The 25,686-nt window shown below is 45.9% G+C and overlaps 1 protein-coding gene across 2 annotated transcripts in view; it reads right to left on the minus strand.

Moving 5' to 3' along the window:
* Positions 1–1,247: 1,247 nt before the first annotated feature.
* Positions 1,248–25,686, minus strand: part of HACD2 (3-hydroxyacyl-CoA dehydratase 2) — a 113,782-nt gene continuing 89,343 nt past the window's right edge. For both annotated transcript variants that reach the window (XM_069224315.1, XM_069224316.1), the window contains one exon: positions 1,248–2,100. In XM_069224315.1, the coding sequence (XP_069080416.1) occupies positions 2,018–2,100 (83 nt within the window). In that variant the 3' untranslated portion in view covers positions 1,248–2,017. The remainder of the gene's footprint in view (positions 2,101–25,686) is intronic.

Below are 25,686 nucleotides of genomic sequence, written 5' to 3' on the forward strand. Positions count from 1 at the left end.
CTTCCAGGCAAAAACGGCGACTGGAGACCTCAGAATGCGTTGAAAGGAAATAATTATGACATTTGTTTTTCTTTTAGAAAATAGAAAAAAACTGGCACATTTAGAGTTGCATTTTATTTATTAGTTGCTGGATTATCTTATTTGTATAATTTTAGAAAGAAAACTGTGCTTTATGCATTTAAGTATAGGGGTTTTACTCTCACCTCGCATCTTTCCCCCACAGAAATCCTAATGTTATCAGTCACCTAACTTCCCACAGTTATCATGAAGCATGTGGTCCTTATGGTATTCCCCTTGGAGCCTTTGCGGTGTGAAAAAGTATAGAGTAAGTGATTGCAAACAGATTGTTACCATATTTTTTGATGATCTCTTTGGTCCAAATGACAGTCCATTTTGTACTAGACGTGGTCAAGCAGGGACCCCATCCCTTATCTTGGTTAGTTTCTATCCAAAGCCCAATTTGTACACAAATTATCTTGTGCACAGGATGTAGAAATCTTAGTTTCCTCCTCATATTTTCCTTTCCTACTATTTATGAAAATATGAATAAAGCAAAGGAGAAAGACCACAAATGAAACAATGTATAATTACTTCTTTAAATGAGAAAAAGGAATTCACCAGATGTTATATTCACAAAACTACATATCTTAATACCAAAACAGGTGCATACCCTTTCCCCACAATAAAGCAGTCACTTATGGAATGGCGTTCTAGTGAGAAGGTGAAAATTGCCAGCTAAGCAGTAAGGGATACTGCAAATCTTGGCCTGGAAAAAGAGGGCATAGGTATGTGCAAGATCCCTGCACATTCTAAAATGTATTTTTCAACAGGTCTTCCAATGTCATTATATAATTATCAAAAGTAAAGATTCTGTCCAACAATATACAGCAATCATTTCTAACAAAAGATCTTCAAGATGCATTTAGCAGGCTCTGGTTAAAACCTTTGACTCTACTCTGAAATTAGGCACACAAATCTTCATAAGAGCATTGTATTGGCCTAATATTAGACTTTATGCTCCTGCATATTCTGTGAGTAACAAACTAGAGGGAACCTTCAGAACCCCAAACAATACCTGCTTTCGACCAAACAGATGTGCTACACCGACCCAGGGTTAAGTGTGCTTGTTTGATCCAGGCACTCAGAAAAAAACTGATTTGCTACAGAAGAAATTTTTTCACCATCCAATGAGGGATTTACACTTGAATCAGTTCACTAGACTAATAAAATAGGGTGTCAGTCCGAAATGTAATTGATGGATTGGTTGTATTTTTGCTGTTTCAAGAGGTAAATTTTTACAACACAATTCAATACTTTTATTCAACAGGGATAAAAACAAACGTAATACATTTATATTGTTTAGTATTTTAGAAAATTAGACTGTCATTTCGATCCCAAAATTAATAAAAAAAATAATCTGTAAAACATTAGCAACTTGCTTAGCTTTCAAGAAATTCAAGTGCATGAAAAATATAGCTCCATAATTTTTAAAATTAAAATTAGAAAGTTTCTTATTTCACCAGACTCCAGACGGTGTAAAATAACTCTGATATAAAGTACCTGAAATATTATACAATCAGTTTCACACTTTGTCCTGGACGAATGCTTCAGATTAAGAAATAATGCAGCTTCCCTTCAAAGTTATACCTTAGTTTTTTTGCATGCAGCAAAAAAAAATTTTTTCCACAGCAATGGTTAACTGCACATACTCCCAAGCTAAACACCAATTTTAGTCAGTACAGCATAACCATATAAACCAATTAAGCACAAAGAATTAGTATAAGTTGTCTTTTTAAACTGTAGTCTTTGTCCTCATAACAATGCATGCTGATAACGGTACCATGACAGGGTGTATTCAGACAAAATGTTAGATCACATTTTTTAGTTTCAATTCAAGCTCAATCTTGCAGCCTTTTTTGTTTTACCTCTTCTAGAACTATTCAATAAAATGTACTGCGCACTGGAGAAATCTGCAGCATTCATTCTGTGAAAAATGACGACTAACAGGGTCTGCAAGTTATTCAGATTTTTTGTGTTCTTCTTTACTCCCAATCACCTTCCTCCTTTGGTGAAGCATGTGGAAATATAGCTGTGGAAATACTGGAAAAAGTATGTTCATGAGAATGCAACGGTTCACAAGTTAAGAAATCAAACAGACTTATGCACCACAGACCAATGCAGGGGTTCATGGAGCAGATACACAAGTTCTTTTGACAAATACTAGCACAATAAACCAGTACAAAAAGAGAAGGGATCAGATGTACTTACTGGAGCAAGAAAAACATTCTTGTCTTTCAGTCCTGTGGCTCCCAGGACTTCTGTGTTCTGTGTCCTGCTGCGTTGATGGCATATGCGGACTGTCCTGTAGTGCCTCCACTTTGAGGGGGCTCTTGTCTAAGGGATCCTGAGCATGGTTTGTGTAAAGGTTGCTATCTGTTGGGGAGTTCATGGTAGAAATGGGAGAGGGACTTTGCATCATGTCGGGTGGTTCGCTTTCACTGCTGGAATCTCTGTGCTCTATTTTCCAAGACTGGAGTTGGCTCCAAGGACCACAAAGACACAGGAGTCGGGACACTTGAACATTCACAAGAAGACCCGTCTCGAGAATGGGAGGGACATCAAGGAGAAGAGCATTTAATTTTGTTGAGTATTCGAGAACACAAATGCACTTTATCAGGGTCCAGGTAGTGGGCGACACAACCAGGCTACACCTTGTAATACTATATTTAGGTGTTTATTGGTGCCTTATAAAGCTGGCTATTTTTCAAACTCTAGATGTTCGACCCTAACCTCTTTCACTGGAAATAAGTCTTCAGAGATTTTCAAAGACTTCCGCATCTGCTAAATGAACTCTATTCTGTTCTTGCTGCTTTTCTGTGAAGCAATACAAATGTTTTGAAAATAAAATGCGTGCTTCTGGTGGTTTCTACAGGACTTTTTTCTTGGAGTCCTCACACTTCAATGATATATTGTTGGAAGGCGATCTGAAGCCAAAATTGACTCGCCACTTCACAGGCCCAAACCAGAAAGATCCACCTTTCCTCACCTTGATTACCTTCGAGAAAACAAGTCACACTTCTTACTTACAGGAAATGGAGTTATGCTTAAGCCACAAGTATCAAAGACAGATATCATGAGTATCATGTGCCTGTGGCAGGACCAACACTGCTTGAAGCTTGAAACAGCACATATGCCTGATGCACTCTTCATTGAAAGATCCAAAGTTTAATTTGGTGCTAAGTGGTACCACCTGTCGCCACTAGAGAGCTATTCAAGAGTTTTGCATATCAATCTGGCACCTATAGGGATTCACTAGGTTAGCAATCCTCAGATAGAATTATCATCTGAAAACTGTGCTTAAATGCCATACTTTTGCAAATGGTTACGATTACAAACTCCTTTTCTTAGGCCAAAAAAACAACCCTGGGCTGGAGGGAAAACAGAGGATAAGCTCTGCATTTTCTGTATGAACATATTCCTGAGTAAATGTGAACAGTATTCTACTTTTCCAGGTGTGCTTGGTAACCATCAGTTATCCCCCAGTGAGGCTCTCTAGAGGAGAGAAGATGGGTTGAGAGGGAGGATAGGGAACTTTATACATGTTAAGTAAAAAAAATATGGAATCCTTCCAGGCAAAGACAGTTGCCACGTTGACTTCAGCATTAAGATGCTTTACTGTTATAGGGTGCCTCCACTTGTGAAGCATAAGCACAAGAAGTGAAGTCGACTGTTTTTTAAAACATTTTATTAATAAGTAAGGAGTGCATTGAAGAGGTAAAATCATTTAGCCACAGGACCAGTGTGGAGTATACTTGGACTGTTTGGAGGGGGGGGGGGGGGGCTGAAGGACACTGTCAGGTCTACCACTGATGAAAACGTCTCCCTTAAAAGTCCTAGTTTTCAATTTTCTGGCCAGTAAATTAGGTCAAGAAAAAGGAGTATGGCCCATTTTATGTGTTAAAAACAAGGCTGCGATGTTGACTGGGAACTAGGAAGTCCTTCCAGGGGAGAAACAGTATTCAAGATCTGAGGGCCAAGAACACGGTCTTGCATTATGGCACGTTAGTACGAAGGCTAGCATGTCTAAGGACTACGGGGATAAGCCTTCTGGTGACCCATGACTGCTCCAACCATACACAGAGTTGGTGAAAACCAGATGGAAACCTAGGCATTCAGGCTTTCAATAAAGCAGAGTTCACCAACTATTTGGTCTCCAGGCAGCGTCAGTGTAATCAAGCTTAAACCTCCAGCGAGTTTGGAATCCTGCCAACATACACGTCGTTTAACTTTTATGAGCCGAAACATACAAAATAGTCTTGTGCATCTTGAAGGGGATGATGGTTGAAGTGCAACAGAAAAGGGCTCGGTGTTTGAGGCCTCTTTGGAACTACAAAACCATGGTGCCAAAACCATGACACTTGCTAAAAGCCCGTGACTTCAATGAGACAGAATTACCTCTTTACTCAAGTGGCCCGGAGGACAGATGAAATAAATTTGACTGGTAACAACCAAGCACGCCATTCCACTATCAATCTGGAGAAAAATCAGATAATGGTTCTGTACATTTTATTTTAATTACTTTGAGTAAATCAGTTTAATTGAACAAATTTCATAAATGTAAAACAGCCCGTCTTGTCTCATGAGCAGTAGAAGGATAGTGCTAGAACAGTATCAAGAGCAGGGGCCTCTGAAACCAAGCAACTGTGCAGCCACAGTGTTTTTTTGCATAATTATGGATTTGCCACATAATCCATAATCTGTAGATTTTAACAAAACATGATTTTTGTTTCTAGCTTAAGTGGTTCAAAAGTTACCAAATATGCAGCAGGGCATGCTGTAGTGTGGTGGAAGGCCCTTTGCAGAGGTTGACTGGTCACCTTTCTGTTCCTTGTTGATACATTTAGCTGTTAAACTGGCACCATTTAGGTGCAACCTAAGTCCAGAGAGTGTTAACAAGTGTAAAAATGACAAAATAATGTAATGCCATCACAAAATAAGGTGCATGATACTAAACGATTTGTCTTTTCTTGATGCATAATTTATTCAACCCTGCTGCATAATTTGTCCCTTTCCTGAAGCATAATTCCAGTGACCCTGATCAAGAGCAACGTCATAACAATAACAAGCAGTACATTGTTCACTTATCAGCAGCATTGTATGCCAAGCTTAAGCAAAAATCAATAATAAATTAAACTAAAAGCTCGTCCATCTATTCGTATTCAGAGTGGGAGAACCAACTAAAGTCCTCAATCAAACAGATTCAATGCTTTCCATTTAGGAGGGTGCAAAGTACTGTGGAGACTCTTGCACAAAATCCTATATACCAGCCTCCATTTGGCTTTAAAATACAATGAGAGGTGCCATTCATATAGCTGAAGAGTTGTTCAAGGGCTAAAATAGTCCAAAGCCTACGATACCATTGAGTAAGCAGTGGGGTGTCTTTTTTTTCTTCTTGTGGAAGGCTATATTTTGGCTGCTACACATTGCCTCTAATCTTAAGGCCTCTCCAGCAGTTAGGGTTGACATTTCAGAGCATTCGATATACAAAAGAGGGTGTATAATGCCAACCAAACCATATTTTGTAGTGGATTTCCCAGCCTGAAATGGAATTGAAGGAGTAAATGAATGACCCTAATCAGACAATTCTAATGTGTTTGCAATACTGGCTAGTCCAAGGCCCTCTCCCAAGTCTATTAGTTTGGTCAACTTTGTGATACTGTTTGTGCCAGCAGTACATGGTAGATATAGTGCTTTTAGTACCCACCACTTTAGGAAAGAGGAATACAGTTTTGTTTTAGGTGGCAGCCGAGGACCGCAGGATTAGTTACCAAGTGCCTTACCTGAACTTATTGCAACTTTTCCCTTTCAGAGAGGCGAAATTTCAGTTTGCATTGCAGAAATGTTTTGGGTGTGGCAGTCAAACATAACATATATGTCATCCTACAGCTCCCTTCGCGCTAAGCCTGGAATGCCTGGCCTTTCATTGCCAGAGTGAAACTGTCATTGCAGTGAATAGAAGTGTAAGGTGAAGGATAGGATTCCAGTCCCCTTGCTTCTAAGAAGGTATCCCAGACCAAGTCTCATAGGGGTCTGCACACAAGGTTGTGGTCTATGTATTTTCAGTTCTTTACGGATTCCTCATGTTTATTCACATTTGGGATGCCACATAATGAGAAACAAGTCCCCTTAGGACTCAAGGTCCCGTCTGACAATGAACACCAATAGAGGATAATTTACTTGGAACAGCTCCTGTGGATGGCTAGTGATTCGTATTCTTAGGTAACTCATTAATTTCTTGGGACATCAGAATGGGAATTTCTGGAGAAAGATAGTCACCTCAGGCTGCAGAAATATATATATTTTTGTTTAGAACCAAATTTATTAGTTTTGTTTTCATTGAGTTAAAGAACAGTACACACACAGTGAATGCAAGAGGTTCGCCGTTGTCTGAAGGGGGAGGAGACTTTCTGGGGTGTATCCGCCTTCAACAGCCAGTTGTTAAAGTAGGGGAAGACTGGGACCCCTAACCTGCGCAGATGAGCTGCAACCACTAGCATCACCTTCGTGAACCCCCAAGGGGCCCTGGTAAAGCCAAACGGGAGCAAGGTGAACTGAAAGTGCTCGTGGCCTACCACGAATCTTCGGTAACGTCTGTGGGCCGGCAAGACCGGGATGTGAAAGTATGCGTCCTACAAGTCCAAAGATACCATCCAGTTCCCAGGTCCAGGGCAGATAAGACTGAGCCAATGTCTGCATCTTGAACTTCTCCTTTTTGATGAAGAGATTGAGGGACGGAAGATCTAAGATAGGATGAAGGCCCTTGTCCTTCTTTGGCACCAGAAAGTAGGGGGAATAACAACCACAACCTACTTCTGATGCAGGGACCCTCTCTACAGCTCCTTTGGCCTCATGGAGAAGTGCCATATGATCCTCTGATTTGTGGTCGAATGTAGATGGCATGGTTGGAGGAAAAGACTCGAAAGGGAGGGAGTAGCTCTTCCAATCAATCTGGAGGACCCACCTGTCCGTGGTAATGGATTTCCAGTGGAGCAGATGATGGCGAATCCTGCCGCCAACTGGTTCCAGGTGTTCCGACGGACTAGGAAGGTTTGGAGGCCGAGGAGGAGGGGGTGGGGGTGGACTGGGCGACCCACTGGCTCCCTGATCCCCGAGATCACGCAGCCGTGCAGGGGGGCTGTACAGCATGCGCGGGTTGATGGCTCGGTGGAAAAGGACGTGGTTGGGTGCTCTTCCGAAGCCTCGAAAGGGGCAAGAGGTGGTCTCGTGGGATCTAAGGGCAGGAGAGAGGCCAAGGGATGGGCCATGGTTCGGCAATCCTTGAAGAGCTCGAGCGCCGAGTCCGCCTTGTCTCCGAAGAGACGGGTGCCAAAGGGCATGTCCATCAGCATTTGCTGGACATCCCTCAAGAAGCCAGATGTTCTCAGCCAGGCGTGACGTCTTAATGCCACCGTCCATGCAACTGATCTGCTTAGAGAGTTGGTTGTATGCAGTCCGCAGCGAATGATGAACTTGGCTGCATCTCTCCCATCTGCTAGCGCTTGGGAGAGGACAGTCCGGGCCTCCTCTGGAACTGTAGGCAGCACCGGCGCAACCGTGTCAGAGTATGGAAATAGTGGGCCAAAAGGCATGCAGTGTTCACAGACCTCAGCGCCAGACTGGCAGAAGAAAATATTCTCTTCTGCAAATCATCCAGTCTATTTGATTCCCTATCCGGGGGGGGTTTGTAGGGAATGTGCCAGAGGAAGAAGAGGAAGCTTGGATCATAGGGCTCTCAGGCGTGGGGTGTTGGGTGAGGAATTTTGGGTCTGTTGGTGCAGGCCGATGGTGGCGGGCAATCGTCCTATTCACAGGAGCCCCGGTTCTGGGTCTGAACCAAGTACCCAAAAGGACGTCGGTCAGTGACATATTAAAAGGGAGAAGGGGTTCTGCTGGGGGAAGACCCCGGCTGAAGCACATCGGTTAGGATATTAGGCCTAACCTCCACAGAAGGTAGCTAGAGGTCCAAGACCTCAGCCGCCCTGCTCATCACTATGGAGTACGTGGTGCCCTCCTCCATAGCCACGGTAGAGCGAGAGAGCATAGCAGTGTCAGGGGAGGTGTCTAGACCACTGGCATCACCCAAATCCTGCACCCAGTCCACTTGGGGGGTCGAGCTGTATTTCTAAAGGGTCCTGTGGCCCCTCTAAACTCTCCACGTATCCATACCCAAAAGTATAAAGGTCTGGCTCAACCCTGGGCCCAGGAGAACCCATAGGGAACGGAATCGGCATCGAACGACGTTGTTCCGGGTCGTCGGGTATGAGAATAGGGTCCACGTTGATTGTGGGCCCAGCCAACGTCGGGAGCATTGACGTCTGACCCGACACAGGGGAAGGTTGCTGTGGCACGACCGGCATCGGGACGGATACAACACTGGATCCGGAGGAGTCCTCCGGAGTCATGGCCGAAGCGGATGACTTCGAACCGGAAGGGGCCCTCACCGACTCACCTGTGCCTGATGGCGCTGAGGGTGGGTCGGTTTGCCTAAAAATGAGGTGCATTGCCTCATAAAACTCTTTGAGCTGGGCAGGGGTGGCTCCAGCTCCCGGGAAGTCGGGGAACCGCAGGGCAGACCCAGATGAAGGCTACGAGGACGGAGGCCTTGAGCATCTACGCTCGTCCCACGCCACATTATCCGAGGGACGGGGTGAAGTCGAAGAACGTTTGTTCTTCTTCGACTTCTTTTTCTTATGACCCAAATATCGAGGACGAAGAGTGGTGGTGACTCCGCAGCAGGGCCCGATGCCTTCCTCTCGAACGAGACCGTGAGCGCCATTGAGTCGAGTGTCGGGCTGCCATGAACTTTAGGGACCGCTCCCTCAAAGCTTTCGGGTTCATGGCCTGACACTCGGAGCACGACTTCGGGTCGTGATCGTGCTCCAGGCACCAAAGTCACACGAGGTGCGAATCCGTCACCGACATCATTCTGTGACAGGAGTGGTAGGGCTTGAAACCAGTCTTGCAGGATATCCCTCAATGCATCCACGACCTCGTCAAAAATCGTCAACAAAAATGTCATAGCAGTCAAAAAGTGACTGAGGTAGCTCTTCTCCGGATCTGCGTGTAGGCTGGCGCGGAAAGAAAAGAACAGACGTCAGCACGCCGGGGTGGCACCTATATATGACCGCAACGTCATCACGGCGAACAAGACGCCAGCAGAGTTGACTGACGCCACCGAACGAGGCGCAGAGGAACTGCTCAAAGAAAAAGTCTCCGGATCCACTCTGACGCCATGGTGGGGGGTAGGTGGGGCTCGGGGGGGAATTGAAAAGGTAAGAAATCTGCAACTAGAAGTCTCTTTCAGATAGTGCCTACAATTCACTAACCCTCCTGGCAGATGTGATTGCCACAAAGAAGACAGTTTTAATGCTCAGCAGTCTTGGAGGGCAGCTGCGCATTGGTTCAAATGGTGAGCACAAGGAAAGTGAGGACTAAATTCAGGACTCATTGGGGCGTGATGAAGGGCTTAGGGAATAACATGGTGCAAATCTTTAAGGAAATGAGCCACAGTAGGTGACTTGAACAGGGAAGGTTGGTCTGGCAACCACAGGAAGGCGGAAAGGTACGCCTTATCCATGCCCAAAGCAAAGGCTTGCCAGATTAAGGATAGAAAAAGCTGCAGAACTTCGGGCAAGGATGCAGACAAACTATTAACATATTTGGTTACACAACAAAACACAAACTTGTCCCACCAGATGCCTGGCTGCCAGGATATCACACACTTCAAGAGTGAGGCTGAACACTCATCTGCCACCATTTGTAGCGCAATTTACCGCATGCCATGCATGCAGGTGGAGAGTGGACAGGTTTAGGTGCAGAACCCTGCCTTGCTGCTGCAACAGGAAATCCTCCCAAAGATGCAGCCTGATTGGAGGACAGATGCTAATGCTCAGGAGTTCCGGATACCAGACACTCCATGGCTACTGAGATAACTTGGGCCCAGTCCTTCTTGATCTTGGAGAACTTTGGACAGGGGTGATTTTGGAGGTAAAGTGCACAGGAGTGCTCGGCTCCAGTCTAGATGAAATGCATCCTCGAGTGAGAGCAGCCTTGGAAACCCCACCACGCAGTCCTGACATCGAATGTTCTCAGCAGTGGCGAAAAGATCTAACCAAGGTTCTCCCCAATCTCTGGAGAGACCTTGAGCCGCTTCCACATGAGGATGCCATTTGTTATTCGCAAGGCATCAATTGCGGGGACCGTCTGCTCTGGTATTCAGAGAACCCACCAGATGTTGAACCATCAGGAAAATGCCCTGACATTCCAGCCATGTCCAGAGAGGTGGGGCCTTTGACACAGGGTCTACGATCCCACTCTGCACTGCTTGTGCGCAATACTACATAGTGGTGTTGCGGTCTCAACACCAAAATGAGCCTTCCCTCGATTGAAGTAAGAAAGACTTTGTATGCCAGGCGAATCACTCTCCACTCCAGCAGACATGTGAAGCTAAGACTGCTGGAGACCAGAATCCTCAGATCTGTGCCACTTCCAGATGGCCGCTCCAACCTAGAAGTGACATGTTTGTCACCACTGTGAGCTCTGGGTGGTGAAGGAGAGGGGTCTGCCACTGACTCAATCAAGGTTCGAGAGCTAACACGGCAAAGCTTTTGTAGTCCCCCTCCATACATTGACCAGGACAGAGAGATTCCCTTGATACTGTGCCTACTTGGTCTTCAAACCCCACTCCAGAGCCCACATATGCCAACAGACATGTTTTACCAACAGAATGCAGGAGGTAATGAGGCCCAGCAACCTCAGTGTTATTTTAACCAAAATTAAGGACAGAGGCTGAAACATTAGAATCACAGCCCAAATATCCTGGACTTGCTGTTCTGCAGCATTTGCCCAGAACTGCACAGTAACCACAAAAGCTCAGATGAAAGGGAGCATCAAAGAGAGAGACAGGTCTGACTTTGGCATGTTTATAATGAACCCCAGCAAATGCAGAAGGTTTGCTATAGTCTGGCGTTGGGAGACTACTGCAGGGCTGATCTCTTTTTGAATAGCCAGTTTGCTTTACAGTCAGGGATGCCCCCACTCCATGATATGACACTTGCCTTCCAGTTCAAACGTGAGGCTTAAAGGATATGTCCAAAGGTTTTTGATGTTGTCTCCTCTTAAATTCTGGGGGACCACTCTTTGTTGGAGAGTTCCCTGAGCGATGTCCTGGAATATGCGGCACCTTGTAAGGAAATAGTTCTCTGGCTTTTTGTAGAACCTCTTCTTTTTCAGAAAAGTAGTGAAACTTATTCCAGGTCGTCCCTTGCTCTCTGCTGCCTGGCCTGGTGTCTAGAGCCATACCTGTGAATTCTGTCGAGGCACACCTCACTGCGAGGGTCTACCAGCATTTCTGAAATCATGGCAGTCACAAAGGAATTAGAAGATAGCTCCTGGGATCCCCTTCCTCAGGCTGCAAATTCGAGCGATTCTGAAGATCTTCTAGCTTGTCTAGAGCCCATCACAGCTGAAGATACATCACATACATGAGGGAAGGCTTCCAGTCTAGCCTCATCATCCAAGATACGTTGTTCCAACTGAGTCAATTTATGGGTGCAAATCCTATATCTTGGCACTTGGGTCTGATCTTATGTTGGGCAGGCTTTTATCGAAATCTTGACAATTCATCCTGAAGGCCCGCCTTGAATATGTGGCGACTCTCCAACAGTTCTTTTTTGGATAAGGCATGTTATTTTAAATTTACAGTTTTATTCTGTGTCACCGGGGTTTCGAGTCCAGGTTTATCAAAGTAGGCAAGGAGGCTGTCCTCTGTTGCTTTCTTCTTTGTGGGCTTTCAGTTGCTACATTTCACTCAGAGGGTCCAAGCAGGGCAGTATCAATCTTGGTGGGTGCACAACAATAGGGTCCCTCCCATACTGTGATCAGGGACACAAGGGTATGGCCCCTCTAAGCACCTCACTGTTTGTAGTGCCTGGTGCCGGCAAGTTTGGTTCTCACTCAGTGTTTTACAGTCGTCCCTTCACCGATCAGCATCCTACCACCACAGGAGTTAATGCCAGCCCGTTCACAAATGGAGGAGGGTGCTGTGCAGTGTCAAGTTACAGTTTGGTTAGCCATTTTCTGCACTTTCCCCACATCATGGCAGAAAATGGAGGGCTTCACCACTTCAGGCACAGCATCCATTGAACGATTCAGGATAGGCGTTGATGCTCCAGCCATGGTACCATCTTGTTTGCCTGTAGGATTGCACATACAGAAGTGGTGCTGTTTGTGTGATCAAGGACTGCACATTCGATCAGGCTGCCCAGGTCAGTCCCTCACTTTGTCCACATAACCCAATGACCTACTCACAGGCGCTCACATAAGTCAAGCTGTACTCTAATCCATAGACACATCTTTTGGATCATTCAAATTTCTGAGCCTGAAAGGCAATTCCTTTGTGTAGCACCCAAACTGCAAGCTCAGAGAACTGAAACTGGCAGTAGCCCCTTATGGCAGTCTGCACAGGCAGAGGAAGCAATTGTGTGAGGAAGTCGAAGAGAAAAGTAAAATGCACAGAGTACTAAAGGTGTGCAAGAAGACATGAGAAAGCAGTCAGTGTGTGTGGAAAAAAGCATGCATCTAGGCTGCCTACAAATTTAAACATTAGTGTATCTGGTATATTAACCTATAGTCAGCAGGGATGAAAAACTACCGTAAAGCAGCATAATCTAAGTGACGAAAGGAAACATACCTGTCTGGTTGACTATCTGCCTAGAATACAATGCAGTTCATTTAGAAAAGTTCAAGTATGCTATTGGGTCTAGGCTACTGCCTTGTACTTACCAGGAAGGCAGGTGGGTTGTTTATAAATTCATCAATTATACTCATAACAGAGAAAGTTAAAATTAATTTAATAGTGCCTTTGATATTCTAGGTCCGTGGTAACTTTGTTGTGCAGTGGCAAAATGCTTGTGGGGTAGCTGCCAATTAGAGTTACCCAATAGGTGTGTTGTTGGTGTTTTAAGACCCGTTTGAGTGTACCCAGTCACCACATGGACGTTTATCTCTGTGCAGAATGCAGCAGTGGTTCATGCATTAAGTTATCCAACCAGTTGGCCTTTTGAGCTTACGGTTTGCCTCACTACTGTACAAAAAGCTAATCTGACAAATGTAGATCCACAGTTCGGTCATGATAGTATGCAAGCTGTGTTTGATGTCCACACTGTGAAAAGCCTCCTCAATCAAGAAGGAATGGAGATGTGGACAGAAAGTTGAGTGAAATCTCTCTTCATTTAGATGATATTCTGAAAGTATGGTTGGTATGAAGGCAGGGTAAAGCTGGAGAGCTACCTTGTTAGCAACAGATCATCATGAAAGGTTTGGCAATACAAAGGGCTTGTACCTTCCCTATGGCCTGATCAATGATATGGCCACTAAAAAACAGCCATTCACAAAAGGGTTATAATGTCATAGGAGAACATACCTTTAAAGGGTTTCTGAATCAACTTTACCAAAACCAGGTTGTCTCAAAGAGCTGTGCGACTTTCAACCTTGGGCCTTTCAGATCATGCCCCTCCAAAGGAGGTGATAAGACCCGCTCTGAAGTAGCTGGAGCAGATGGAAGAACCAGACTAGGAAAGCTCATGCTGGAGCCACCAGATTGATTGAACTTCCTTCATTACATCTTAATCTGAGAAGAGCACTCAATATTGGTAGTATGGAGGCATACAGACAACCCATCCAATCCAGCATTGGTCTGCCTCCTAGGGTTCAGATTGCCCTGCCCATCTTTGAAGCAAGACACTGGCTCAGGCTGTCCGGTCTAGTGCACTTGATCCCTTCAATATGGGAGTCTAGCAGGAAGCTGCCAAGTTTCAACATCCAATCCTACAGAGCCACAGTTAGCTGACGAAACAAGTGAGAGTGGGGACACTGTTGTTTTCTGACATACGGAAGTGGTGCTGTTTGTTTGATCAATGTGGGTTCAGCATTAATGTGTACTTTTTTTTCTCTTCGTTTGCTAGCAAGGAGTCCAGATTGATGCCAGAAAAGAAGACCACAGCGGACCACAATGGTACTGGCTTGTCTACGGGAAAGAACCCAGGACTGTTTTTTTGTTTTTGCTCATTGACTTTAGACAACTGATCTAATTGTTCATGTAAGGCTAGGAGATTACCTATTGCAAAGACTGATTTGTCCTCAGAGGCCTGGGACTTGCCAATGGCTCAATCAGAAAAACACCTTCGCTAAATCTTATGAGACTGTTTGACAACCAGGGCCGGTTTTTGTTGGGGCAACCAAGGAATAAGTGCCATCATTCTTTAGGTGAGGCACACTGACCTCCGTAGATTCCTGAAGCCTTAGTCATAATATCCTGACAGCAGCTGGTTGCACGTAGGTCCACAAAGTAACTTGCACTAGTCTCTATATCAGTCCCGGGACGGTGTCTGATTTCTGGACACAACTATTTTTTAAAAGGAGGCTGCAAATGAGATTGGGCTGAAGTCGCTGTGCCAAATATCTGTGTGCTTCCTCATTTTAAATCTGCGATTCTCAAATAAGCTCCACAGTTGCAAGATGTCTTGCACCTTCAGGATATGCAGGATAGATCTAGGTCCTTGAGTTCTGCCGAGCCTCAAGTGACTCTGGGGATCCCAACATGCAAAATTATTTCTTTATTCGCATTACTCCTTTGCCCCCTCCCCAAATTTTATTTCCCTTACAATTCAGATCTTTAACATTCGTGGATCTGTTGATGTAGAAAATGTCAGATGCAACACTCTAACCTAGTATGGATCTGTGTTTCCAGTGATGCAAAACACATGTTTGTTTCAATTTAATGGGCATGATCTGCTTTTCTCAAATAGCTACACATCCTCCGAAGGGATAAAGGGCTGCATTCCAGCCTCCACCTTTCCCACATTACTGCCAGCCAATCAGATCAGTCAAATCCATGGCAATTGTAACAGCAGATGAGAAGAACTGTCACACATCAAATCGGAATTGAATTTTATTTTTATTCTTGGATACTCCTTGGGTTCATGATGATAAAAAAAAATCAAAGTCCGTATGTACAACTTCATTCATTAGCTTTATTTCAGTAATAAGCATACCATAAAAGCACATCTTACAATATACATCTAAAAATATATAAGAGACATAATATAAAACACTCTATCCATAAATATTCTGGAAAAACAGTGAGTACAGAATGCAAAATTCTAAAAGATAATCAGAATAATAAAATCCATCAATATGAAAAGCTAAAATATAAAAGCGTTCACCCAGTAAAAAAAAAGTACTAAAGAAGAAGATTTAAAAACGCAAGGTAACAATCTTAAGATTAATATCAAATGTTCCCTATAGGAGTAGCATATACGTTTTTGTCTGCAGGCTTATTTTAATGTAATGCATTAGGAAGAGCCTCTAGGCATTTTGCTCTTATTTGCCAAATTGCGTCTAAAAATCTACCCATCGCACATACCACAATGCTAAGAGTATTCGTTTTACAAATCCCAAGGGCTGAACATCAATTGTTAATGGATTATACCTCTTTGCAAATCCATGGGCATTGAGTCCGCTGTTTGGCATATGCAGTACAATGAAATAGCACATGAGCAATACATTCAGGTGACCCACATCCCATTGGGCATAGGTCTTGTTGGAGATCCTGATGGAACCACCTACAAGTAAAAGTGCGTAATGGTAACAATCCCAACCTAAACCTGATATAAGGTGCACGTGCTTGGGGGGAAACTATTAGGTCCATATAGTTTTCGAATTCATAGTGAAATTTAATTGATATAAACCTATCTGTCAGACTGAGCAAAGGCACCTCTGCTAATTTACCTATTTGTAATTTTAACCAATATGCATCCTTAACAATTTGCGCCGCATTTTTTGGAAGGTCATAAGGGTCTGTCCAGAAATGTAGCAGCCCTAAATTGGTCAGGCCATTTTCAACATAATTGCACCATGAGATTTTCCTTGTTGTATGTGTACTGAGGAGAGCATTCAGCCATATTCTATAAGGGCCGAAAATATCCGTGGACCAAATCCTGATCCAATACAGTATTGGTCTTAAGCCATCTATATGAGCAATGGAGTCTAAATTTAGGTCCATCCGGATAGGCAGCGTAGGGGAACTGGCCGGTATTCTAAGCAAAGCCTTTAAAAAGGAATTTTCGGCAAGCTCTAGGTCCCTCAAGTTGCCATGCCCCCATAGTTCAGCTCCATACACAGCACCCACTCTTACTTGTATTTTATATATTTCCATTGCAGGGGAAATTGCAAATCTAGTGGATCTATTAGCAAATCTCAAAACACCCACCGAATTCTGTTTCAGTCTCATGTGTGCCTTAGCTAAGTGGACCTGCCATTTATGCGTGTCCTCTAATCTGACTCCCAGATAATCAAAATCGGCAACTCCCTCTAATACTTCCCCATCCAATAAGATTGTCTTCCTTATTTTCAGTTTTTTTATCGCCAAAGATCATATATTTATTTTTCGTGGTGTTAACTTCGAGGCGATAGTCCTTACAAAAGGACGTAAACCTTGCAAGCAAATTAGCAAGGCCGGAGGCAGTTTGGGATAATAACAAATGTATCGTCCGCAAAAAGTAAACACGGAATCTTGGCCCGTCTAATTTTGGTGCATCATTATCACAGGCCAGTAAGGATAAGTTACTTACCTGTAAATCCTAGTTCTCTTCCAGGGGTATCCTCATCAAAGTCATAAACATTGAATATTCCCGCCCTTGTGCGGGGACCCCGGAGCATATATCAAATATACACATATTATACATGTGTAATAAATAATCATGCAGGCTATCATGTTAAAAACAGGCTAAAAATGCTTTATTTCTATGAAGTTTTTTTTTTTTTTTTTTTTTTAATATTAAATACTACAATAGAGCATAAATATGTGCCCAAGCTCCTAAAACTAGGATTAGTGAAGTGAGCAGTAGCAAACTCTAGAGAAGAAATAGAAAAAACTGCATTGAAAAACACTGAAGCATTCTTAGCCAATAGGCTGCAAGCAGGTTAACACAGGAGAGTCATAAAAACTTTGGCACCGTGCCTTTAAGACCCTGAGCACCTCCAGTATCCCACCATGCCTCAGGGGTGAAGGAAAGGTGACAGTTGGTTCACAGTTAGGTCAGTTCTTTTTACGGTGACAATTTTCATAACTGATTCAAAACACAGTCTATCCTGCACTTCTAGGAGACGTGCGTCCGGGGAGGAGGGTGGGTTGTTTATGACTTTGATGAGGATACCCCTGGAAGAGAACTAGGATTTACAGGTAAGTAACTTATCCTTCTCTTCCAGGGGATCCTCATCAATAGTCATAAACATTGAATAGATTAGCAAGCCCATCCCTAAACCCAGCGGACTGTCCGATAGAAGTGCAGGAATAGATAGGTATTACGCAAATAGATTTCTTAGAGAGGCCTGCCCCACTTGGGCATCCGCTCTTGCATCTGAGTCTAAACAATAATGTCTTGTAAACGTATGGACAGACTTCCATGTAGCAGCCTTACAAATCTCAGATATTGGAACATTGTTAAGGAGAGCAGCAGTAGCCGCTTTACCCCTTGTGGAATGCGCTTTAGGCCGCGCTAGCAATTGTCTATTGGCTAGCTGATAAGTATTAACAATGCAAGAAACTATCCATCTTGATATTGTACGTTTAGATGCTGCCTCTCCTGTCCTTAAATGACCATAGTTTACAAACAAACGGTTAGAGTGTCTAATCGACTTTGTCTTGTCCAGATAAAATTTTAGCACTCTTTTCAAGTCTAATGAGTGCAATGCTTTCTCTGCCGGAGTCTCCGGATTGGGAAAGAACGTCAGTAAAGTAATGGTCTGATTAATATGGAATTCTGACACCACCTTCGGAAGGAAAGATGGGTGAGTTCGTAGAACCACTCTATTGTCATGAAAAACCGTGTACGGTTCTTTTGCAGACAAGGCCTGGATTTCACTGACCCTCCTCGCTGAAGTAATGGCCACTAGAAAAGCCGCCTTCCACGTAAGGTGTTGTAAAGAGGCCTTATGGATAGGCTCGAAAGGAGGGCCCATAAGTTTTGCCAGGACTATGTTCAGTTCCCACGGAGGAGAAGTCCTCCGAATTGGCGGAAAAACTTTCTTCAATCAATCAATCAATCATGGTATTTATAAAGCGCGCTATGTACCCGTCAGGGTTTCGAGGCGCTGAAGGGGGGGGGGGGGGGGGGGGGGGGGGCTGCTGGATTAGCGGTCGAAGAGCCAGGTCTTGAGGAGCCTTCTGAATGTGAGGAGGTCCTGGGTCTGGCGAAGAGATGTGGGGAGAGAGTTCCAGGTCTTGGCGGCGAGGAAGGAGAAGGATCTGCCGCCGGATGTCTTGCGCTGGATTCGGGGTACGATGGCGAGGGCGAGGTTGGCGGATCGGAGTTGACGTGTTGGCGTGTAGAAGTTGAGTCTGGTGTTGAGGTAGGAGGGTCCGGTGTTGTGAAGTGCCTTGTGAGCGTGGGTCAGGAGTTTGAAGGTTATCCTCTTGTCTACCGGGAGCCAGTGGAGTTCCTTTAGGTGAGGGGAGATGTGACTTCGGCGAGGTATGTTGAGGATCAGTCGGGCGGAGGCATTTTGGATACGTTGGAGGCGTTTGATGTCTTTGGTTGGTATGCCTGTGTAGAGTGCGTTGCCGTAGTCAAGTCTGCTGCTGACGAGGGCCTGGGTCACCGTCTTTCTGGTTTCTGTTGGAATCCACTTGAAGATTCTGCGGAGCATTCGAAGGGTGTTGAAACAGGAGGAGGAGACGGCGCTGACCTGTTTGGACATGGTGAGGGCGGAGTCCAGGATGAAGCCGAGGTTTCTTGCGTGGCTGGCAGGGGTGGGTGGGAGTCCGAGGACGGAGGGCCACCATGAGTCGTTCCAGGCCGAGGGAGTGCGTCCGAGGATGAGGACTTCCGTCTTGTCGGAGTTGAGTTTCAGGCGGCTGTTGTTCATCCAATCGGCGATGGATTTTAGTCCCTCGTGGAGGTTTGTTTTGGCGGTGAGCGGGTCTTTGGTCAGGGAGAGGACGAGCTGGGTATCGTCGGCGTAGGAGATGATGCTGAGGTGGTGTTGGCGGGCCAGTTGAGCGAGGGGGGCCATGTAGACGTTGAACAACGTGGGACTGAGGGAGGATCCTTGGGGGATGCCGCAGATGAGGTTGGTGGCTTTGGAGCGGAAAGGGGAGAGACGGACTCTCTGCGTTCTGTCGGAGAGGAAGGATGAGATCCAGTGGAGGGCTTTATCTTGGATGACGGCTTCTTGGAGGCGGGTCAGTAGGGTGCGGTGGCAGACGGTGTCAAAAGCGGCTGATAGGTCGAGGAGGATGAGGGCTGAGGTTTCGCCGTTGTCCATTTGATGTCTGATGTCATCTGTGGCGGCGAGGAGGGCAGTCTCAGTGCTGTGGTTTCGTCTGAATCCGGATTGTGAGGGGTCCAGGATGGAATTGTCTTCGAGGAAGTGGGTGAGCTGAGTGTTGACTATCTTCTCGATGACTTTCGCTGGAAAAGGGAGGAGAGAGATCGGACGGAAGTTTTTGAGGTCGTTGGGGTCAGCCTTGGGTTTTTTGAGGAGGGGTTGGATTTCTGCGTGTTTCAAACCTTCTAAGAAATCCTTGACTACAGGTTTTGTAAAGAAGGATTCCTGAGAAGGCGATTTGCGATAGGCAGTAATAGCAGACAAATGTACCTTAATAGATGATACCTGCAGACCGGACTTCGCTAGATGAAGCAAATAGGATAGTATGACATCCTCCTGCGCCCGTATGGGATTATGACCTTGCTGACAGCACCATATGTAGAATCTCTTCCACTTAAAAGCGTAGGAACGCCGCGTGGAAGGTCGTTTGGACTCTTTCAAGATGCTCATGCACTCCTGTGAGAGCCCTAGGTGCCCATACTGCAGGAATTCAGGAGCCATGCTGTTAAGCTCAGAGAGGGTAGGTTGGGATGTAGAATCCTGCCCTCCATTCTGCTCAGAAGATCCGGTCTGCACGGCAGCCTCCTGTGAGGTTCTTCCGACAGGTTGAGGAGATCCGTGTACCAGAATTGTCGGGGCCATTGCGGCGCTATAAGAATCATTCTGGTCCTGGATCTGTAAAGTTTGCTGATCACTGCCGGAATGAGGGGAATCGGCGGAAAGGCGTAAAGAAATATCCCTGACCAGTCGATCAACAGGGCATTCCCTCGAGATCCCGGACGGTAGAACCTGGATGCGAAGTCTGGGCATTTCTTGTTTACTTCGTCTGCGAAGAGGTCCAGTTGAGGCCGACCCCATTGCGCGAAGATGTATTCTGCGACTTCTCCGTGCAGGACTCAATCGTGAACGTCCTCCAGGTGTCTGCTTAGAAAGTCTGCTTCCACGTTCTGCTGACCTGGCAGGTGAACTGCTGTAATTGACATTCCTCTGGCCAGGAGCCAATGCCATATCGCTTGGGACTCTCGCGATAGGGGTAGGGACCTCGTTCCCCCCTGTTTGTTCAAGTAATACATTGTGGTTGTATTGTCCGTCTGTATCAAGAGAGTTTTCCCCTGAATTAGCGGTATGAAAGACTTGAGAGCGAGATGGACCGCTCTGAGATCTAGCAGATTGATGTGGTACTACTTTTCCTTGTCTGACCACAGACCCTGCACTTGAAAAGGACCCAGATGAGCCCCCCATCCCTGAAGAGATGCATCCGTTACTAGGGTGTCGGATGGAAGCACCTGGTGAAACGGAGCACCCACTGACAGGTGAGGTCTGTGCATCCACCATCTCAATGACTGAAGTGCTACCTCCGGTAGCCGCACCGTGTCCTCCCAGCGACCTGTTCTTTGGCTCCAGTTGGTCTCCAATGTCTCTTGGAGGGGTCTCATGTGGAGTCTGGCATTTGGGACAATAAAAATGCACGATGCCATGGAGCCTAGTAGTGATGTCACCTGACGTGCCGTAGGTGCGCTGGTTCTCAACAAGTCCTGGCACTTCTTGTTTATTGAGGATAGTCGTTCCTCCGAAGGATACACTTTTTGTATTTCTGTGTTTATGATAGCTCCTAGGTAGTGAAGATTCTGCGTTGGAGTCAAGGTTGACTTCTGGTAATTGACCTGAAGACCTAGGGCTTCGCAAACTCTTAGTACAATGTCCCGATGGCTTCTCGCCTGCTCCGGAGAAGAAGCCTTTAGTAGCCAGTCGTCTAGGTATGGATATATGTATATCCTTTGTCTTCGGAGATGCGCCGCCACCACTGCCATACATTTCGAGAAAACTCTTGGGGCAGATTTCAGGCCAAAGGGTAGAACTCTGAACTGGTAATGTTGTAACGCTACTCAGAAGCGCAGGAATTTCCGATGCTTTGGAGCTATTGGGATGTGAAAGTACGCATCCTGCAGGTCGATGGAGCACATCCAGTCTCCCTGATGCAGTTGAGGGAAAATCTGGTGAAGCGCTAGCATTCTGAACCTCTGCTTCCTTATGTATTTGTTCAGCAGCCGTAGATCCAGAATTGGCCTGAAAACGCCCTCTCAACCCTTCTTTGCCACTAGAAAGTAACGGGAGTAGACCCCCCTGTCCTCTTTGTGCAGGTGGAACCTTTTCTATGGCGTTCTTTCTCAGGAGGGCGAGAGCCTCCTTGCGTAGCAAGCTGAGATGAGATGGATTGTCTTTGGTTGGTGGCAAGCGTGGTGGAGGCTGTTTGAAAAGAAGAGAATAGCCATGTTCGACAATATTGAGCACCCATTTGTCTCTTGTGATAGAGTGCCACTCGTGAAGATAAGTCGTAATACTTCCCCCCACCGGAGTGGTGTACAGTGTCGAGGGAAGCGAGATTTCATTGCTTGGTGGGTGCTTTCGAAGTGGACTGTTGAGGTCTGCTTGACCCTCGCTCCCTTGTGTTTCTTCGTTAAAAAAGAGGGCGTCCCTGTCGCTGCTGTGACCTTTGCGACCAATGAGGGGTTTGAACCCTCTGCTGGAAAGGGCGCCTATCATACGGCCTGTACCTCCGCCTGAAATCTTTCTTTCTTTCGAGGCCCACCGCCTTCAAGGTATCCACCTCGGTCTTCATGCGGGCCATCTCTTCGTCTGCATGGGCACCGAATAGAGAGTTCCCGGCAAATGGGAGATTCAGGATGCGTTGTTGTGCTTCCTGTTTCAAGCCTGTGAGCCTCAGCCAGGAAGATCTCCTCGCACAGATACCATGTGCGTACCCATGAGCAGCCAAATCCGTCCCATCCGCTGCCGCGCTGATAACCTGGTTGGATACCAGGCATCCTTCTTGTAGTATCTCCTGGAAATCTTGCCTGTCTTCTCTGGGCAATGTTTCTGTAAATCTACTGAGGGAATCCCACAGAGAACGATCGTACCTGCCCAGGAGCGCAGACGCACTGGAGACCTTCATTGCTGAAGCCGCCGTCCCGCATATCTTTCTCCCTAGAGAGTCTAAATGCCTGCTCTCTTTATCCGGGGGTACCGTGGATGAAGAAGCCACCGAGTGGGTCTTTCGGGCGGCAGCTATGATCACAGAGTCCGGTGGCAGATCTTTTCTAAGGAATAAAGGGTCTTGTTCTGGAGCCTTGTATTTCTTGAGAATCCTAGCCGGTGCAGACTTAAGCGAGGCTGGGGCCAGAAAAGTGTCCATAGTTGGCTGCAGCAAGCCAGGCACCAGAGGCAGCAACTTTTTCGACGCTGATCTCTGTTGTAGAGTCTCAAAGATGATCTATGAGAAGGTAGATGGTTCTGGAACCTCTATGTTGAGTTTCTGCGCTCCTCTTAGCAACACCTCGTTGAATGTGGTAATATCATTCACCGGTGAGACTCTAGCAGGTGGTGAATCTGTAAGGGTGGGTGAGTAACGCCCGACAGAAGAACCTGATGAAGACCAAGAGGGTGATATTCTTCTTGACCGCGACCTGGATCTCAGTTGAGAGCGAGATCTGCTGCGAGACGCTGTAGCAGAGCGTCTAGGCCTCGCGGTCGGTTGGCGAGGAGCTGAACGAGCCCGTTCTGCCCTGGCTGTCGGTGATGGCGTTCTTGGCAGGGAGGCAGTAGGTGAATACATTCGCGAATACTGCGAATCTGGGGATGCCGCTGGTCTGTTGAGGCTCTCCAGCCATCTCGGAAATAGATTGATGGGCGAGACATGCCCAGATGATGCCGCTCTAGACCGAGAAGAGCCGCTCGGTATGGAGACCACTGGAGATGGTGCCTTGTCTGGCGTGGGGCGATGTTCTGCTCCCTGTGGGACAGGTAAAACCTGCATCGACGTCGATGGCTGTTTCGACGTCGAGGGGCGCCCAGCCGTTTGTTCCTGTCTCGCCGTTGAGTGCCTCGACGTTGAGTGCCTTGACGTCTAACGACGTTCCTTGGACCTCGACCTGCTCGCCGTCGTGTGCCTCGACGTGGAGCGATGGGAGGTTGACGGCGGATGTTTCTCGTGCCGTCGTGGTGATGACGACGCCGTGTGTCCTGACGTCGGGGGGCGCACAGCCTTTGGCGGCGACCGGGCACGCCGGCGATGGCTCGACGTCGATCGGCGGGCTGCCGTCAACGGAGACCTGCCCCTGCTCTGATGTTCCCTCGAAGCCATTCCCTTCGACGGCGATCTATGCCGGTGAGACGGTGGTAGCGACGACGTCGACGGTGAACAAACAGGTACTTTCCTACCTGTCGACGTCGACCGGGCCATTCTCTCCTGAGAATGGCCTTCTGGATGTCTGGGAAGTGAGGACGACGATGTTCTTTTCCTCTCCTGAAGCCCATGAAGCCGGATCTTCTTTCTGTCTTTCAGAGTCCTCCTAGACATGTTCTTGCAGTACTTACAAGTGTCAGGGCAGTGACTCTGAGGCAGGCACACTATGCACAGAGAGTGGGGATCTGACTGGGCCTTCTTCTTCCCACAAGCAGGGCATTTGACAAAAAGAGAAGGCATTTTTCTGTCAGAAAAAACCTTCCTAGCTCAGACAAAGATGTTATTTGTCGAGTGAAAAATGAAAAAACGCTTTTTTAAATAATTTTTCTGAGAAAAACTCAGAAAAACTGAGAGCTCAATGCTCCAGGATCCTCTCAGAAGAAGCCGGAAAAAAGAACTGACCTAACTGTGAACCAACTGTCACCTTTCCTTCACCCCTGAGGCATGGTGGGATACTGGAGGTGCTCAGGGTCTTAAAGGCACGGTGCCAAAGTTTTTATGGTTCTCCTGTGTTAACCTGCATGCAGCCTATTGGCTAAGAATGCTTCAGTGTTTTTCAATGCAGTTTTTTCTATTTCTTCTCTAGAGTTTGCTACTGCTCACTTCACTAATCCTAGTTTTAGGAGCTTGGGCACATATTTATGCTCTATTGTAGTATTTAATATTTAAAAAAAAAAAAAAAAAAAAAAAAAAAAAAACTTCATAGAAATAAAGCATTTTTAGCCTGTTTTTAACATGATAGCCTGCATGATTATTTATTACACATGTATAATATGTGTATATTTGATATATGCTCCGGGGTCCCCGCACAAGGGCGGGAATATTCAATGTTTATGACTTTGATGAGGATCCCCTGGAAGAGAAGTAGGGGATGCATGTATTAATGAAGATTAAAAACAATGTGGGAGCCAACACACATCTCTGCCTTATCCCTCTTTTGATTGGGATCTCACTTGTTACCTTCCCGTTTACTCCCCATCTAATTTTTGCAAAGGTCTCAGTGTATAAGCTTATGATTAAGTTTAGTAAGGGACTCGGGAACCCAACTCCATCCAATACCTCCCACAATTTATAGCGCGGAACCAGATCTAATGCAGATTTGAGATCCACAAATGCCACAAAAAGGTTCCCACCATCCAGGTCTACAGTCTTCCATTTAATCGTAAGAAACCTAAATATGTGGTCCATTGTGCTAATTTTCTGCCTAAAGCCTGCTTGGAGGTCGCTAAGCACTTGAGACTCTAACCGTTCTTTGATTCTTGTCAAAACCTGATAAAATATTTTTGGGAGACTGTCTAAAAGGCTAATCAGTCTATAGTTCGCCGGAGCCGCCCTATTCCCCTTTGTATCAATAGGTACAATAATTGCACCCTTCCAAGAAGGGGGAAAAGTTCCACTAGCCAAAACAGCATTTGATACATTATTAACATAGTGGCCCCACATATCCAAGTCAGATCTATATAAACCGGCAGGTATGCCATCTAGGCCAGGGGCTTTTCCAGGTTTTTGGGCCATAATGTCCGTTCTAGTTTCATTTACTGTAAACGGGGTCAGGCTATTAATGGGAGGAGAGTCTGGTCCAGTTACCATACTGTTATTTATTTCGACATCATACAATTTTGTAAAATGGGCCACCCAACATTCTGGTGAAATGTGACAATCTGGTCTAGAATTTTCATTTCGCCCATCAGAAGCCACCAAAGACCAAAAACGTTGAGTGCTTCCCCTTGGCTGCTGTCAACAAGTCCTGCCATAACTCTACATCCCAGTTGTTTTTACAGGTCTTTATTGCTACTGCATACTCACGCCTGGCACTAATTATCAAAAGTCTGTCTTTAGATTGAATTGCCTTTATCAAACTACAGTTGGATTCCCTGCATGCCTTGCCAAACCACCTATAACGAGGTCCAGCCGCTGGATACTTGTTTCCTCTGACGGTTCTAAAAAAAAGGTCCTTCAAGGTAGAAAAGAGATCAATATGCAAAGACATGACC

The sequence above is a fragment of the Pleurodeles waltl genome, chromosome 3_1 (genome assembly GCF_031143425.1).
Source record: "Pleurodeles waltl isolate 20211129_DDA chromosome 3_1, aPleWal1.hap1.20221129, whole genome shotgun sequence".
NCBI lineage: Eukaryota > Metazoa > Chordata > Amphibia > Caudata > Salamandridae > Pleurodeles > Pleurodeles waltl.